This window comes from Cherax quadricarinatus, chromosome 8, assembly GCF_038502225.1.
Source record: "Cherax quadricarinatus isolate ZL_2023a chromosome 8, ASM3850222v1, whole genome shotgun sequence".
NCBI lineage: Eukaryota > Metazoa > Arthropoda > Malacostraca > Decapoda > Parastacidae > Cherax > Cherax quadricarinatus.
Window position 1 is genome coordinate 40,250,442 of NC_091299.1, and position 19,659 is coordinate 40,270,100.

Here is a 19,659-nt window from a genome sequence, read left to right on the forward strand (position 1 = left end):
GGAGTGAGTTAAACAAGTTAAGAAAGCCTAGGGAATAAATGAATTTGTCAGTTAAAAACAGAGTAGGGGAGTTAGTAGATGGGGAGTGGGAGGTTTTGGGTAGATGGAGAGAATATTTTGAAGAACTTTTAATTGTCGACGAAGAAAGGGAGGCGGTAATTTCATGCACTGGCCAGGGAGGTATATCATCTTTTAGGAGTGAAGAAGAACAGGATGTGAGTGTGGGGGAGGTGCGAGAGACATTACGTAGAATGAAAGGGAGTAAAGTAGCTGGAACTGACGGGATCATGACAGAAATGTTAAAAGCAGGGGAGGACATAGTGTTGGAATGGTTGGTATTTTTGTTTAATAAATGTATGAAAGAGGGGAAGGTACCTAGAGATTGGCGGAGAGCATGTATAGTCCCTTTATATAAAGGGAAGGGGGACAAAACAGATTGTAAAAATTATAGAGGAATAAGTTTACTGAGTATACCAGGAAAAGTGTACGGTAGGGTTATTATTGAAAGAATTAGAGGTAAGACAGAATGTAGAATTGCGGATGAGCAAGAAGGTTTTATAGTGGGTAAGGGGTGTGTAGATCAAGTGTTTACATTGAAGCATATATGTGAGCAGTATTTAGATAAAGGTAGGGAAGTTTTTATTGCATATTAAAGGCATATGATAGAGTGGATAGGGAAGCAATGTGGCAGATGTTGCAAGTATATGGAATTGGTGGTAAGTTACTAAATGCTGTAAAGAGTTTTTATGAGGATAGTGAGGCTACAAAATGGGAAGTGACACAGTTACTTTTTGCTGATGATACTGTGCTTATGAGAGATTCTAAAGAAAATTTGCAAAGGTTAGTGGACGAATTTGGGAGTGTGTGTAAAGGTAGAAAGTTGAAAGTGAACATAGAAAAGAGTAAGGTGATGAGAGTTCAAATGATTTAGATAAAGAAAAATTGGATATCAAATTGGGGAGGAGTATGGAAGAAGTGAATGTTTTCAGATATTTGGGAGTTGACGTGTCAGCGGATGGATTTATGAAGGATGAGGTTAATCATAGAATTGATGAAGGAAAAAAGGTGAGTTGTGCATTGAGGTATATGTGGAGGAAAAAAATGTTATCTATGGAGGCAAAGAAGAGAATGTGTGAAAGTATAATAGTACCAACACTCTTATATGGGTGTGAAGCTTGGGTTGTAAATGCTGCAGCGAGAAGGCGGTTGGAGGCAGTGTACATATTATGCAGAAAATTCGGAGTGTGGAAATTAGGAGAAGGTGTGGAGTTAATAAAAGTATTAGTCAGAGGGCTGAAGGTGGTTTGTTGAGGTTGTTTGGTCATTTAGAAAGAATGGATCAAAGTAGAATGACATGGAGAGCGTATAAATCTGTAGGGGAATAAAGGCGGGTTGTCCTCGAAAAGGTTGGAGGGAGGGGTTAAAGGAGGTGTTGTGGGCTAGAGGTTTGGATTTCCAGCAAGCGTGCGTGAGCGTGTTAGATAGGAGTGAATGGAGACAAATGGTATTTGGGACCTGACGAGCTGTTGGAGTGTGATCAGGGTAATATTTAGTGAAGAGATTTAGGGAAACCGGTTATTTTATATAACCGGACTTGAGTCTTGGAAATGGGAAGTACATTGCCTGCACTCTAAAGGAGGGATTTGAGATATTGGCAGTTTGGAGGGATATATTGTGTATTTTTATACGTATATACTTCTAAACTATTGTATTCTGGACACCTCTGCGAAAACAGTGATTATGTGTGAGTGAAGTGAAAGTGTTGAATGATGATGAACATATTTTCTTTTTGGGGATTTTCTTTCTTTTTGGGTCACCCTGCCTCGGTGGGAGACAGCCGACTTGTTGAATATATATATATATATATATATATATATATATATATATATATATATATATATATATATATATGTCGTGCCGAATATGTAAAACTGGTCAATTAGCAAGAACTCATTTAAAATTAAGTCCTTTCTAAAATTTTCTTTTTTACGTTTAAAGATATATTTTTTTCATTAATGATAATGTAAAAAAAATTAATTTTGTACCAAAAGGAACTTAGAAAACTTACCTAACCTTATTATAACAAGAACAATTTATTTTAGCCTAACTCAACTATATATATTTTAGATTTGTTTACAATAATTTAATACTAAACAAACACAGTGAATTATATTTTTTTCGTTAGGTTCAGAATGATTTTGGCGAAATTATTGCATACACAAATTTTCACTTGTCCTATATGGCAAGATGAGCGTTACTATTTAATCCAAGATCGCAAATTCTGCCTATTCGGCACGACATACATATATATATATATATATATATATATATATATATATATATATATATATATATATATATATATATATATATATGATCCGAGGACATACGATGATGTGGGTGCCTCTGAGGTAATTTCATCCTACTCCCCGTTTGGTGTACTAACCTCCACAAACAGTATATATCGTATTGCAACCATGAACGAGTGGTATTTAATCAGTAACAACACTGCGACTAGCCTGGGGAAAAACCCGTATTGTTTTAGCCCGCCTCATGGTGAGCGAAAATTCCATGAGTTAATTACATTTAATTTATTAGCTCTTTCCTGGCTGACAATTTCTTGAAATTCTTGACGTTTAATTATTACTCAGTTTTCCATTTACGTTGATACACTTCATTTTAGATGAGATGAACCCAGATTTATCTCCAATACACCGTCCAGTATATTCTTCCACTACGCCATTTTTATTGCACTCACCGCTGCACCCTCCCCCGTGACTCCAGATTTCTCGAAAGGCACACCAACACCACATTTTAATAAACACTTATTATATTATTTAATTTTATACACTCTAAAATCAGGAAAATTATAAAAAAAATCCATGTTGCGTCTGGTCTTGAAATAGTGGAGGGTCATGAGAATTTATAGGGTTTTGGGAGTGTGTAGGCTTTAAGAGCGCGTTCGGTGTTCAGAATGTGGAGGGTCTTTGGAACGTACAAGGTCTTGAGAATGTGAAGGGTGTTTGAAGTGTGTTGGCTTTAACGGTTTGTTTAGTCTTTAAGGTGTGTTCGGTTTTGAGTCTTGAGGGTGTATATTATTATGTGTCAGTAGTGTGGAGGGTTTTCGTATTTACAGAGGGACTTGGGAATTAGACTTGAAGAGTGTGGAGATCAATATGTGATGTGTGTGAATGCCACTACATTTATTTAAGTATTGGTTCTGCATATTCCTCATCAGTGTGCCTAGATAACGCGGTGGTGGTCAACGCTACTGTGGACCTGCATGGAAAGTACTGGCTTGTGGGGTCAACTGTTCCAGCTGTCTGCAACGCCAATCACATGTTCCTGCAGGAGGAAAATAACACAGTATCCATTATGTGTACCAGCCTGGGCTGGGAGAACAGAACAGGATGCGCCCTAGGTAAGACTTAATACCTGTGGTTTTGCTTAATTACTGTCATAACCTTGGAACATTACTGAGGATGATTAAGGTGACTGTAACACCAAATCTTACTTCTTGAATACTGATATTTTCTTACTTGTACAATTAGTTGGTCCTCGAGCTCCTAAACCATCAATCAATAAATATAACCTTGAATTTTGAGGAATTAATTTTTGTACTTCAATCTCTCATTTACCACAGTGAAAGAGAAACTTTGTTTTAAGGCATCTATGTTTTGAATGTAGAGAACATTTTATACATATTCATAATGTTTGAACAAAAGATATAAGACCAGTAAGTAGAAGCGCGAGGATTTTCTCTTTGTCTTACATCAGAAATTGGAAACATGGGTAACTCAACATATCTATTAGAGAGTACTGTACAGTTATTAAAGAAATTGACTAAAATATCTGTACGTTTGGCATGGAAAGGCAGACGAAGAATATTCTCATAATACAAAATGTAAAATCCTGCAAAAGGAGCAATGATTCACTCTGACATTATTTATTGGATATCCAAAAATTAAAGATTTCAGAGCTGTGGCAATGATATATTTATAACCGTGCAATTTTACATATTTTATAATACCTGCTGACATCCTTACCATTCATTAGAGGTTTGCTAGCTCGCACATCACAACTAAATGAACAACCTCTCGTGATGGTAATGTTAGTTGACCTAAACTCTCCTTCAGATTATGGTAGATGCACAAAGCTTATTTAATTGCTAATTATTTGATTTTCTAATACTGCTCTAATTAACATTAAAGAATTATTTTCATTGACTCGAAAACGTTTTTCCCTTCTTTCATTTATTGTCATTAAAATTTCTCTTATTTATCAATGTACTAGTGTAAGATGATTCATATCTTCCCTTCTCTGCCATTATGAATTACCACTAAGTAATATTACTGTGGCACAGTGTGTGAGGGGAAACCGAACCTTCAGCAAGCCAACACCGACTGGAATAGCACCAGCATATATCCCGTGGGATCTACAGTAACTGCCACCTGCCTCTCTGGCTACCTCCTACCTGGAGGCGGCCAGGAATACCAGGTTGAGTGTACCGACTCTGGCTGGAATGTAACGGTGATGTGCAAGAAAGGTGAGTTACATACTTCAACTATTCTCTCTTTGTTATTTGCTTATAGCAACTTCTTCTCAATGAGTTTATATAATAATTTCACCCGTTGACTAAAAAATGTTTCTGAGGCTTTTATTGACAATTTAAATTTCAACTGTACGATTGTTAATGTGATGTAGTTGTTGGACCCACAACATATCTCGGTAATTCAAGTCGTGATTAATGTGTAGGCTATATTCTGTTGCTGTCTGTTCAATAAACAGAATGAAAAAGACACATTTCGGTCATTGTACTGTTAAAGAAAAGTATCTTTATTACTTTCCTACAGGTCCAGTAAAACTAGAAATCACGACTAACACACTCAATTATTATTATTAAAGATTAGCCGGTATTCTCCCGGCCCGGGCCTTTTCCAAGTGGTGGCCCGGCCTTGGCTCCCTCTTTAGGGAGTGTCTGAGACCTAAGTCTCCCATGGGAGGAGGCACAAGTACCTCCTCATCTTTGGGACCAACTGTCCCCAGGCCTAGCCACAAGCTAGGCCTCTCTGGTCTGCCATCCCCGCCCCAAGGGGGAAAATGGGAATGACAGTCTTATGAGCTAAAGGCTCGGGCTCAGGCACCTACCCTACCCTAGAAGGGTTAGGCATGGTATCGATCTCAACACACTCAAGTTAACACAACAGATTGTGTTTCACATTTGAGTTCGTATGTTTATCAGAGACGATGTTTATGTAATATATTTAATCCGAGTAATGTTGACTGTCATAAGAAATACTGACAAGAATAAAAAACAAGATTTCAGCCATTGGATAACTGGAAGATATTTATTGGTTACCCCATCTGATAAAAATCTTTGAATAATTATAACCAGCGAACACGGAAACACGCGAACTTGTAGGGAGGACTGTATCACATAACCCCAGCCCCCTGTACCTTACTTAGGACATTTAATTAAGGAAATGTTCCGAACAATTTGGGCTTTGTCAGTTCTAAGCACCCAGCTAGCGAAATCTTTCCTTAAGAAAATGATTTAAGCGTTGCACATGTCTTCACCTCACAGGTATTTATATACCTAGTACTTATATCAGTGTACATCAAGGTATGCAAGAGGCATTGTATCTGTACCTAACAACCGTCAAAAAGCAAAATAGTAGAAGCTCAACTTTCTCAGTAGAACATGAACTAATTAGGCCTTTCAAAGAAGCGTGTTGGAGAATATCTCCTTCCAGGCCACAAAAGCATTATTTCAACGCCTGTATAGTAACACCCTTAAAAAGTTCAGAGGCTATAGGTCATTATTATCTTTTTGAGGCACAAGAGATATGCATCAACACCCTCAAAAGGTTCAGAAGCTTCAGCTCAAGCAAATCAAACACTAATAAAATACAAACTCAGACGAAACCAGATCTGTAGTCTCAATACGAGACAGACATTAACCGTTTTTAGGAAGGTTAATTTCACTGGCAATCATGGAATATAATTAGTTGATTATGTGAAACTTACAAAACATTTATCTTTTCTAAAATGTGCTAGATCATAGCTCTTAATATGATATAATTAAAAATCCAAATTTTAATCTACGGGTCAGCATATCCTTCATGTTCTTGTGTTCCTCTCGCTCTCACTCTGACTATTCTCTTCTAATTAGTTTACAAGAAATAAGAAATTGTCAAAACATGCATTGTGGATAACTAATAAGGATGAAGCTCATATAGAGAAAATATCCCACAAACCTGGCGAGGTGAAGGCGAGAGAACTCTTACCTAGCAGCTACACGCCCGACTTGACCTGAGAATATCAGGCAGCCAAGTGTACAGAGCAACAGATTATGATTAAAACCTGAGTCCAAGAACTGTATTATGTCCTTATACCTTTCTACATTGAATTGCATCTGGCACGTTTTCGGCCACAACGTAAAATTACAATTCGTGCTAAATCTCCTTGGTGTCCAATATTATTTATTCCTTTATCCTGGAGGTTAAGGTAAACTTAACTCTGCGCAACACCAAGTGTTATTAATCTCCATTCTCATTTTTCCCATTTTTCACTGCTTTAGAAAACAATATATTCTGTGATGATAGTTAAAACTAGGAATCACACTTTTCCACTTCAGTAAATACCATTCTTACCGATGTCGGAGAATTATGGAGTACAACAAGTAGATGCAAAGCAAAACAATATATCGCCTGTACAGCAGTATTTATGACGTCAATAGGAAATTGATAATAATCATATTTAGATTTGTATGAGATCAGGTGTGAGCAGGAGAGCAGTCGGAGAGGAGACGTACGAAATCACAGCGTAGCCAGCTGGCTGTGGAGTACCGCAGGAGCTTTACTGATTACTACATTAACACATCTTGTGCAGAGTATATTTTTTTGTGGTAAAAACGCTAAAGGAGATTTCAGTTTAGCTAAATCAGAGTCTAAAAATGGTCCTACATTCTCGCGAGATGTAATATCTAGTAGGCTTTCAGCAGTGCTCCCAAGATTAGACCATACCCCCGGCCGGGATTGAACCCGCGGTCATAGAGTCTCAAAACTCCAGCCCGTCGCGTTAGTTGTAGGACACCTGCAGTGCTCCACTGCTCGTTGTGGGGAACTTTGAATTCCCCGTTTTTCCTAAGACTTACGGGAAAGGAGGGGGGGGGTGAAAGACGTAGAAATAAGTGAGTGGGTAATTCCCAGGCGAAGCTTGTAACATATGTAGGTATACTTGTATGCCAAACATATGTAGGTATACTTGCATGCCAAACATATGTAGGTATACTTGTATGCCAAACATATGTAGGTATACTTGTATGGAAAACATATGTAGATATACTTGTATGCCAAACATATACAGTTCATACAACTGTAATCGTATGACTAATTTAACTCCAATCTTTTAATAGACTCCTACTCAATCTCTCTCTTTTATTATGTTAGACCTGGAGTGTAGTTTAAGTGACTCAGCATGGCGTTAATTAGCTATAAGACTGCAGCAGCCGCGGGCAGCTCACAGCCAACACACACCACGCTGACCAGTCACTAAAACATCTATGTACGGTGGAGACTCAGCGCTCCACCTCGTAACACCTGGTCTTTCATTTCAACCTAATTTAACCCAAGGCGACTTACCAATAATTAACTTGTTACTCAACTAGGCCTGTAAAGTGAAGGACACTACCCTTCACTAATCACAATACAAACATGGAGGCACGCACATGCCCACGTATGGACAAGACGACCTATCTTATTCGACAAATCTGGGCTTTAAACAGTGACTCATATACGTATTTCACGGTGTTTCTAACAGGATTCAGTAACCTAAATGCATCCTTGCATCGAGGCGGTAACTTGAATATATTCAGTCAAATACGTTAATGATTACTGGCCACATGGATGTCCTACATGGTAGGCCTTCGGGATACTAAACATCCCATGTCTAGAAAAAGATAAGAGAACCTATTATCCAAGGATGGGGCAGCAGTTTCTTGGACTGGATTCAGCTAATGACCTGACTGGATAATTAACTTATTAGTCATACATACACACACAGACACACAAACACAGCAGAGGTATGATAAAGCTCACAGTTCAGGGAGAGTGACGTAGTAGCGTCCAGTGAAGAGGCGGGGCCAAGAGCTAGGACTCGATCCCTGCAACCTCAACTAGGCGAGTACAACTAGGTGAGTACACACACACACACACACACACACACACATGTTACGCAGACGTGGGTGCACAAGGCTCCGAGAACCTTAGTGTTTTTAAGGTGTGCAGTAACTGCTAGCAGTAATCAGTGGTAGTGACAACGTCAGTGAACAATCCTACGAGTGATAACTAAAGTTATTAGTTAAAAAAAAGTCGAGAGGAAGCCTGAAATCATTAATATTTCAAAGTGCCAAACTGTTAGGGGAAGTAGGCACCTGTTGCCACACAGATTCAAATATACAAAGATCAAAGTGAGTGTGAAAGCGGGTGTTCAAGAATTGCCAGCGTTTGGATAACAAGTGAAATGTGGGGCACCATACAGTGAGAGTGAAAAAGTTCATAAGCAAAAGGAGAAAGGAAAAATAAAACATAAAATAGGGAAAGTGGCAGAGTAGGCCTGCTGAAGCAGTGTCGTCTCAACAAGTTGTGTGCCATTATTCATATAAAGTGATTTGTATATAATGTGAAGTGTATACTATCATAAGTGAAAAGTGAAATAGCGTGAGGAATGCGGGATGTATGAGCATATATGGTTGTAAACATCACGGGTGAAGGATCTCCAAAATAGTGATAGAAGGCCTATGTAAGATGACTACATCATCAGCATCTGGCAACTTGTCACCGCACCACTGCCAGCGCAAGTATTACTCATCTATTGTGGTTGCATGTTGGCTCTGGATTCTGGTCTTGCATCACTGTTAGATACTGGTCACTCACTCCTGCAAGCTATTACCAGAATTAGAGTAGAAATAGCATAGATAAAGTGAAGATAGTGTTGACGAGAGTGTGAGGACAGCAGACTAGCGAGGGGTAGCGTAGTATTACTACCAGTAGTTATTAGCAGTATGAATACTTAGGAAGCTAGGAAGTCCTCTCTCAATGTGAGCAAGGAATAGGATAATAACCAGCAGTAATTGATACTTAAATCCAGAAAGGGCAATAAGTGGAGAGAGTAGCAATACTAGGAAAGACAGCTGGGACTAAATTTGAGCCTACACGACAGAGAGGCATAACAGATCTTTCAACCACAACAACCCCTCCCCTACCCCCCTAACCATCTCTCCCTCACACACATACACACATACAAGGGTAGACACTCATAGAAGCTTTAGACCCTAGTACCAGTTTCAGCTTTTTATAACTCAGAATTACTGGTATGTATTAGCAGTATCTTCCCCTCAGACCTCCCCCATACACATGAACATGCACATATACACACATACACACACACACACACACCTGCACTAGGCAAATACACACACACACACCTGCACTAGGCAAATATACACACACATGCACACACACACACACACACACACACACACACACACACACACACACACACACACATACAGATACACACACACACACACACACACACACACACACACACACACACACACACACACACACACACACACACTCGTGGAGGAGTCATGCGGTTTGAGCTTTTGTTTTGGTGGTAATTTCTGACTGTGCCATAAGGAATAGAGTGTGGGATATAGGCGTGTGCACACATGAGAGTGCATATAATCACTTAAGCCCCGAAAAAAGGAAATATAAGTGATCACAGAAAAGAAAACAAAGGAAATAGTGGCTGAGTGTTTAGTGGGGGCCGTTGGAAGGGTGAACGGTTGTGTCAGGCCTAAATAGTGTTGCCATAATAACGCAGTGGGGTATTTTGAAGAATAAGTGTGACTCAAGACCAGGGAGATAAGAGATATGTATAGATGTGTCAGTAAATACAGTGAGTGAGTGAAAAAATTAGAAGAGCTAGAGACTATAGTGCATACAGGAAGTTAGTGGAAAAATTACCGAGAAGCATCAAACATCAACTTCTGGGACAGGACAGACCCGCAACGTTACTCCACTGCCAGCCGCAAGTAATATTCACCTAGTTTGAGTTCCATGGGGTCAATAGTACCTGTCTCTAGCTGGAATTAGAATAAGCAGCATTTACTGGCATTTAATAGAATTTAGAGGTAGCGGCATATAGGCGAAGCCTAGTGCATTTATTTTTTAACGTAATTTTAAACGCATAAGAGTACAGTGGGAACCAAGAGATCGGGTACATATACAATACATATGTAGTACATACGTGGGAAATAAGGACTGTTTACATAAACATATGCACACACACTTGGTGAGAACAGCACTGCTGTTAGGCACTTGAATAGCTGTAGCACACACACACACACACACACACACACATATGCACACACACACACACACACACACACACACACATACACACACACACACACACACACACACACACACACACACACACACACACACACACACACACACACACACACACACATATGGTGGGTGCAGACGTGGGTACACAAGGCTCCGAGAACCTTCGTGTTTTTGAAGGGTGCAACAACCCCTAGCAGTAATCAGTGGTAGTGACAAAGTCAGTGAACAAACCTACGAGTGATAACTATAGTTATTAGTTGAAAAAATTCGAGGGGAAACCTAAATTCAGTATTTTCTTTTAAAAGTGCCAAACCGTTGTGGATCTACTAGGCACTGTTGCCACACAGATACAAACATAAAAATATCAAAGTGAGTGTGGAAACGGGTGATCAAGAATTACCAGCGTTTGGTTAACAAGCGAAATGTGGGGCACCGTAATGTGAGAGTAAAAAAGTTAATAGGCAAAAGGAGAAAGAAAAAATAAAATATACAACAAGGGAAGGTGGCAGTAGGCCTACTGAAGCAGTGATGTCACAACAGTTTGTATGCCATTATACATATAAAGTGTAACACCGAATGTGAAGTGTATTCTGTAATAAGTGAAAAGTGAAATCACTTGAGGAACGCGGGATGCATGAGCATATATGATTATAAACATCACGGGTGAAGGAGTTACAAAATAGTGAGAGAAGGCCTATGTACGACCACTACGTCATCAGCTTCTGGCAACTTGTCATCACACCGCTGTCAGCGCAAGTATTCCACCTGTTGAGGTTGCATTCTGCAAGATTGAGTCTGGTCCTGCATCACTGTTAGATACTGGTCACTCACTCCTGCAAGCCATTACCAGAATTAGAGTAGAAATAGCATAGAGGAGAGTGCAAGGAGTAAAGCGGTAGTGAGGGATAACGTCAGACACTCAAGCTGAGACAATCTAAATTTTACAACCTAGCTACTTTCTGAATTTTAGAAGTAGAATCGATAAGTGTTACAAGTATTGGTAAGCTTAGAATTACTGGTACCTACCGGTATTCATTAGCAGTATGAATACTTAGAAGTGGGGGCACACACATACACATACACACACACACACACACACACACACACACACACACACACACACACACACACACACACACACACACACACATGCACACACACATACATATACACACACATACACACACACACACACACACACACACACACACACACACACACACACACACACACACACATACACACACACACACACACACACACACATACACACACAGACAAACACACACACACACACACACACACACACACACACACTCAGACACACACACACACACACTCATACACACACATACATACACACACACATACACACACACACACACACACACACGGCCACACACACACACACACACACACACACCACATACACACGAACAAGCACTTATGGCTGTAGTACACACGCAAACACACACATACACAGGATTTCACACCGTCCTGTAGACTGACCATCTGAACCTTTCTCCTCTCCCCCTCTTTCTACCTAAAGTGGACTATCTCTCTGCTCTACACTCTTTACCAATATCTCTCTCTCTACCTATCCTCTCCTACCTATCTCTCTCTCTCTCTTCCTCTCCCATCTCTCCTCTATCTCTTGCCTCTAACACCTCCCCCTTTAACATCTCTCCCCTCTAACATCTGTCCTCCCATTATCTCTCCTCTCCTTTCCCATCTCTCTCCATCCTCCTCCCTCTCCCCTAGCCTCTCTCCCCTCTAGCTCTTCCATCTCCCCTCTTTCCCCTTCTCCTCTCTGCCCCTCTCTCTCCCCTCTTTGCCTTCTATTTCTCTCTCTCTCTCCCTCTCTCTCTCTCTCTCTCTCTCTCTCTCTCTCTCTCTCTCTCTCTAACTCTCTCTCTCTCTCTCTCTCTCTCTCTCTCTTGCTCTCTCTCTTGATCTCTCAGTCTGTTTCCCTTCTAACTCTCCCCCTCTCCTCTCTTCCCTTCCTCTCTCTCCTCTGCCTTTCACTTCTCTTCTCTCACAAAAAAAAAAAAAAAAATGGTGAGGACTCATAGGAACAGGATCAGATGAGAATGGCTCTGGTAGAGGAGTGGATGGAGGAGCAGTGAAAAAGGATGGAACAAAGTGGGAGAAAGTGAAGAGCTTTCTAAAAAATGGAGAATGAGCTCTCTGTGAAATTGGAAAAGAGGTTGGAGAAGGAGACAAAAGAATTGGGAGACACAAGTCGAAACTGCAGTAGCCAAGATAAGGGTCCTAGAAGTTGAGATACATGGAAAACTGAAGCAGTTACAGGGCAGTAACCAGAGAAGACACAGCATATGAAGCTGCGAGGCGAACAGGAAGGAAGGAATTATGAATTATGCTGAGTCATATCGATTCTGCCAGGACCAAGGAGTGAAAGGAAGATCAGCTGATTTGCAGATGGAGAGGGTGATAGATCGAATGCTGAGGCACAACCAGATATCAAGAGCCACTGGAAAAATCAAAGGAGGAAACTGACCCACATACAGGCAGGATCAGAGTCACAGAGGGTGAGGCAATGGGAGGAAGAAAGGGCCAAAATCAGTGTTTATCCATGGGCTTCAGGAGAGAGAGGAAAGGACACACACTGAAAGGCAGCAGGAAGAAAGAAAGGAGATTGAGAAAATCATCACGGAAATAGGTGAAGAGATGGACGAGATTGTAAATTTTCAGAGAATAGGGGGGTACTCGAAGGGGAGAAACCGACCAATCAAGCTGATTCTCAGGACGGAAACAGTGCGGAACAGGATCCTCCAAGAGAAACCACGATTGAAATACTCGGAAGAGTACAAGAGGGTGTTCCTAGACAGAGACAGAACAAAATCAGAATGACAGCAGCTGAGGGAGAGGACAAAAAAGCAAAAGGAGCTAGGAAAAGAGACAAGGAGGGAACCAGCAGAGGTCAGTCAGAGCAGAACAGAACAGCAAGGGCAAGCACACACAGAACTATTCTCAGAACCATACAACCTATCACACCATCCCAACACACACTACAATCCATACCCACAGCCTCCACCCAACACCGAGCTATAGAATCCCACAGTATGCCACCAGGTCTCCCACCCTCACAGGCCCCCCAAACCACAGTGTTGGAAAGGAAACTGAAGGTATGGTACACAAACGCTGATGGAATAACAAATAAGTGGGAGGAGTGGCATGAAAGAGTCACAGAAGCATCACCGGACATCATAGCTCTCACAGAAACCAAGCTTACAGGTATGATAACAGATGCCATCTTTCCAACGGGATACCAAATCCTGAGGAAAGACAGAGGGAACAGGGGGGGTGGAGGAGTGGCATTGCTGATCAAAAATCGCTGGAATTTTGATGAGCTGGAGAGAGGAGACAGCGGAGAAGAAAGTGATTACATAGTGGGAACACTTCACTCTGGAGGTCCCAAGGTGGTAATAGCAGTGATGTATAACCCACCACAGAACAGCAGGAGGCCAAGGCAAGAGTACGGCGAGAGCAATAGAGCAATGGTTGACACACTGGCTAGAGTGGCCAGAAGAGCTCATGCATGCAGGGCAAAGCTCCTGATCATGGGTGACTTTAACCACAAGGAGATTGATTGGGAGAAATTGGACCCACATGGGGGCCAAGATACATGGAGGGCTAAGATGATGGAGGTGGTACTGGAAAACTTCATGTGCCAACACGTAAGGGACACTACAAGAGAGAGAGGAGAGGATGAACCAGCAAGGCTGGATTTAGTATTCACCTTGAGTAGTGCAGATATCGAGGACATCACATATGAAAGACCCCTTGGGGCCAGTGACCATGTGGTTTTAAGCTTCGAATACACAGTAGAGCTACAAGTGGAGGGAGAAGCAGGAAGGCCAGGACGAATGAAGCCAAACTACAAGAAAGGGGACTACACAGGAATGAGGAACTACCTGAACGGGGTTCAGTGGGACAGAGAACTGGCAGGGAAGCCAGTTAATGAGATGATGGAATATGTAGCAACAAAATGCAAGGAGGCTGAGGAGAGGTTTGTACCCAAGGGTAACAGGATTAATGAAAAAGCCAGGATGAGCCCATGGTTTACCCAAAGGTGCAGGGAGGCAAAAACCAAGTGTGCTAGGGAATGGAAGAAATATAGAAGGCAAAGGACCCAGGAGAATAAGGAGAACAGTCGTAGAGCCAGAAACGAATATGCACAGATAAGAAGGGAGGCCCAAAGACAATATGAAAATGACATAGCAGCGAAAGCCAAATCTGACCCGAAACTGTTGTACAGCCACATCAGGAGGAAAACAACAGTCAAGGACCAGGTAATCAGGCTAAGGAAGGAAGGAGGAGAGACAACAAGAAATGACCGTGAAGTATGTGAAGAACTCAACAAGAGATTCAAAGAAGTGTTCACAGAGGAGACAGAAGGGACTCCAGAAAGACGGAGAGGTGGGCCACACCACCAAGTGCTGGACACAGTGCACACAACCGAGGAAGAAGTGAAGAGGCTTCTGAGTGAGCTAGATACCTCAAAGGCAATGGGGCCAGATAACATCTCCCCATGGGTATTGAGAGAGGGAGCAGAGGCGCTATGTGTACCCCTAACAACTATATTCAATACATCTATCGAAACAGGGAGATTGCCTGTGGCATGGAAGACAGCAAATGTAGTCCCAATCTTTAAAAAAGGAGACAGACATGAAGCATTAAACTACAGACCAGTGTCACTGACATGTATAGTATGCAAAATCATGGAGAAGATTATCAGGAGAAGAGTGGTGGAACACCTAGAAAGGAATGATCTCATCAACAGCAGCCAACATGGTTTCAGGGACGGGAAATCCTGTGTCACAAACATACTGGAGTTCTATGACATGGTGACAACAGTAAGACAAGAGAGAGAGGGGTGGGTTGATTGCATTTTCTTGGACTGCAAGAAGGCGTTTGACACAGTTCCACACAAGAGATTGGTGCAAAAACTGGAGGACCAAGCAGGGATAACAGGGAAGGCACTACAATGGATCAGGGAATACTTGTCAGGAAGACAGCAGCGAGTCATGGTACGTTGCGAGGTGTCAGAGTGGGCACCTGTGACCAGCGGGGTCCCGCAGGGGTCAGTCCTAGGACCAGTGCTGTTTCTGGTATTTGTGAACGACATGACGGAAGGAATAGACTCTGAGGTGTCCCTGTTTGCAGATGACGTGAAGTTGATGAGAAGAATTCACTCGATCGAAGACCAGGCAGAACTACAAAGGGATCTGGACAGGCTGCAGACCTGGTCCAGCAATTGGCTCCTGGAGTTCAATCCCACCAAGTGCAAAGTCATGAAGATTGGGGAAGGGCAAAGAAGGCCGCAGACGGAGTACAGTCTAGGGGGTCAGAGACTACAAACCTCACTCAAGGAAAAAGATCTTGGGGTGAGTATAACACCAGGCACATCTCCTGAAGCGCACATCAACCAAATAACTGCTGCAGCATATGGGCGCCTAGCAAACCTCAGAACAGCATTCCGACATCTTAATAAGGAATCATTCAGGACCCTGCGCACCGTGTACGTTAGGCCCATATTGGAGTATGCGGCACTAGTTTGGAACCCACACCTAGCCAAGCACATGAAGAAACTAGAGAAAGTGCAAAGGTTTGCAAAAAGACTAGTCCCAGAGCTAAGAGGTATGTCCTACGAGGAGAGGTTAAGGGAAATCAGCCTGACGACACTGGAGGACAGGAGAGATAGGGGGGACATGATAACGACATACAAAATACTGAGAGGAATTGACAAGGTGGACAAAGACAGGATGTTCCAGAGATTGGACACAGTAACAAGGGGACACAGTTGGAAGCTGAAGACACAGATGAATCACAGGGATGTTAGGAAGTATTTCTTCAGCCTCAGGGTAGTCAGTAAGTGGAATAGTTTGGGAAGCGATGTAGTGGAGGCAGGATCCATACATAACTTTAAGCAGAGGTATGATAAAGCTCACGGCTCAGGGAGAGTGACCTAGTAGCGATCAGTGAAGAGGCGGGGCCAGGAGCTCGGACTCGACCCCCGCAACCTCAACTAGGTGAGTACAACTAGGTGAGTACATATACAGGATTTCACACCTTCCTGTGAAGTGACCCTCTAACCCTTCCTTTCCCCCACATCTCTCTCCCTCTCCTCTCCTCTCTCTTCCTCTCTCTCTCTCTCTCTCTCTCTCTCTCTCTCTCTCTCTCTCTCTCTCTCTCTCTCTCTCTCTCTCTCTCTCTCTCTCTCTCCCCCTTTCTCTCATCCTCTCTCTCTTCCTCTCTCTCTTCCTCTCTCTCTCCCTCTCCCTCTCTCTCTTCCTCTCTTCCTCTCTTACTCTCTCTCTTCCTCTTCTTTTCTCTCTCTCTCTCTTCCCTTGTCACTCCCCCCTCTCTCTTACCTCTTCCCTTCTCTCTCTTTCTCCCTCTCTCTCACTCTCTCCCCCTTTTTCTTTTTCTCTTTCTCTCTCTCTTTCACTATAAAAAAAAATGGTTGGGACTCGCAGGAATCAGGGATCAGATGACAATGGTACTGGTAGGGAGGAATGGATGGAGGAGCAGTGGAAAATGACAGAGCAAGAATGGGAGAGAAAATTAGGAGAGCTTTCTGAAAAAATGGAGGAAGAGCTCTCTGTGAAATGGGAAAAGAGGTTCGAGAAGGAGATGAAGAAATAAACAGTCTGAAGCAAGTCTGGTAGTGACCAGAGAAGACACACCATACGAAGCTGAGAGGCAGAACAGGAAGGAAGGAGACATGAATTATGCTAAGGTCATATCAGCCTGCAAAGAAGGGCCAGGGAGTGGAAGGGAAGAGCAGATGGGTGCAGATGGAGAGGGAGATAGGTCGAATGCTGAGGCACAACCATGCTACCAAGAGCCACTGGAAAAATCAAGGGAGAAAATGACCACATACAGACAGGAACCAGAGTCACAGAGGAAGAGGCAATGGGAGGAGGAAAGGGCAAAATCAGTGATTATCCATGGGCTTCGGGAGAGAGAGGAAAGGACACACACTGAAAGACGGCAGGAAGAAAGAAAGGAGATTGAGAAAATCATCACAGAAATAGGGGGAGAAGACATGGATGAGATTGTAAATTTTCAGAGAATAGGGGGGTACTTGAAGGGGAGAAACCGACCGATCAAGCTGATTCTCAGGACAGAAACAGTGCGGAACAGGATCCTCCAAGAGAAACCACGGTTGAAAAGTTCGGAAGAGCACAAGAAGCTGTTCCTAGACAGAGACAGAACACAAACAGAGAGACAGCAGCTGAGGGAGAGGACAAAAAAGCGAAAGGAGCTAGGAAAGGAGACAAGGATGGAACCAGCAGAGGTCAGTCAGAGCAGAACAGAGCAGCAAGGGCAAGCACACACACAACTATCCTCAGAACCCCACAACCTATCACACCATCCCAACACACAATACAATCCATACCCACAGCTTCCACCCAACCCCCAACCATAGAATCCCACAGTATGCTACCAGGTCTCCCACCCCCACAGGCCCCCCAAACCACAGTGTTGGAAAGGAAACTGAAGGTATGGTACACAAACGCTGATGGAATAACAAACAAGTGGGAGGAGTGGCACGAAAGAGTCAAAGAGGCATCACCAGACATCATAGCGATCACAGAAACCAAGCTTACAGGTATGATAACAGATGCCATCTTTCCAGCGGGATACCAGATCCTGAGAAAAGACAGAAGGAACAGGGGGGGTGGAGGAGTGGCATTGCTGATCAAACACCGATGGAATTTTGATGAGCTGGAGAGAGGAGACAGTGGAGAAGAAAGTGATTACATTGCGGGAACGCTTCACTCTGGTGGTCCCAAGGTGATAATTGCAGTGATGTATAACCCACCACAGAACAGCAGGAGGCCAAGGCAAGAGTATGACGAGAGCAATAGAGTGATGGTGGATACACTGGCTGCAGTGGCCAGAAGAGCTCATGCATGCAGGGCAAAGCTCCTGATCATGGGTGACTTTAACCACAAGGAGATCGAATGGGAGAACTTGGAGCCACATGGGGGCCAAGATACATGGAGGGCTAAGATGATGGAGGTGGTACTGGAAAACTTCATGTACCAACACGTAAGGGACACTACAAGAGAGAGAGGAGAGGATGAACCAGCAAGACTGGACTTAGTATTCACCTTGAGTAGTGCAGATATTGAGGACATCACATATGAAAGACCCCTTGGGGCCAGCGATCATGTGGTTTTGAGCTTCGAATACACAGTAGAGCTACAAGTGGAGGGGGAAGCAGGAAGGCCAGGACAAATGAAACCAAACTACAGGAAAGGGGACTACACAGGAATGAGGAACTTCCTGAATGAGGTTCAGTGGGACAGAGAACTGGCAGGGAAGCCAGTTAATGAGATGATGGAATATGTAGCAACAATGTGCAAGGAGGCTGAGGAGAGGTTTGTACCCAAGGGTAACAGGAATAATGAAAAAGCCAGGATGAGCCCATGGTTCACCCAAAGATGCAAGGAGGCAAAAACCAAGTGTGCTAGGGAATGGAAGAAATATAGAAGGCAAAGGACCCAGGAGAATAAGGAGAGCAGTCGTAGAGCCAGAAACGAATATGCACAGATAAGAAGGGAGGCCCAACGTCAATATGAAAACGACATAGCAGCAAAAGCCAAATCTGACTCGATGCTGTTATACAGCCACATCAGGAAGAAAACAACCATTAAGGACCAGGTAATCAGGCTAAGGAAGGAAGGAGAGACAACAAGAAATGACCGTGAAGTATGTGAGGAACTCAACAAGAGATTCAAAGAAGTGTTCACAGAGGAGACAGAAGGGGCTCCAGAAAGACGGAGAGGTGGGGTACACCACCATGTGCTGGACACAGTACACACAACGGGGGAAGAAATGAAGAGGCTTCTGAGTGAGCTACATACCTCAAAGTCAATGGGGCCAGATAACATCTCTCCATGGGTCCTGAGAGAGGGAGCAGAGGCGCTATGTGTTCCCCTAACAACAATATTCAATACATCTATCGAAACAGGGAGATTGCCTGAGGCATGGAAGACAGCAAATGTGGTCCCAATCTTTAAAAAAGGAGACAGACATGAAGCACTAAACTACAGACCTGTGTCACTGACATGTATAGCATGCAAAATCATGGAAAAGATTGTCAGGAGAAGGATGGTGGAACATCTAGAAAGGAATGATCTCATCACCAACAGCCAATATGGTTTCAGAGATGGGAAATCCTGTGTCACAAACCTACTGGAGT

At 42.8% G+C, this 19,659-nt stretch overlaps 1 protein-coding gene across 1 annotated transcript in view; it reads left to right on the forward strand.

The window, feature by feature from the left end:
• The window catches only part of LOC128685269 (complement factor H-like), a 142,220-nt gene that overhangs the window by 77,260 nt on the left and 45,301 nt on the right, over window positions 1-19,659 (forward strand). The window contains exons 12-13 of the mRNA XM_070083105.1: window positions 3,239-3,421; window positions 4,364-4,546. Coding sequence (XP_069939206.1) covers window positions 3,239-3,421; window positions 4,364-4,546 — 366 coding nt within the window. The remainder of the gene's footprint in view (window positions 1-3,238; window positions 3,422-4,363; window positions 4,547-19,659) is intronic.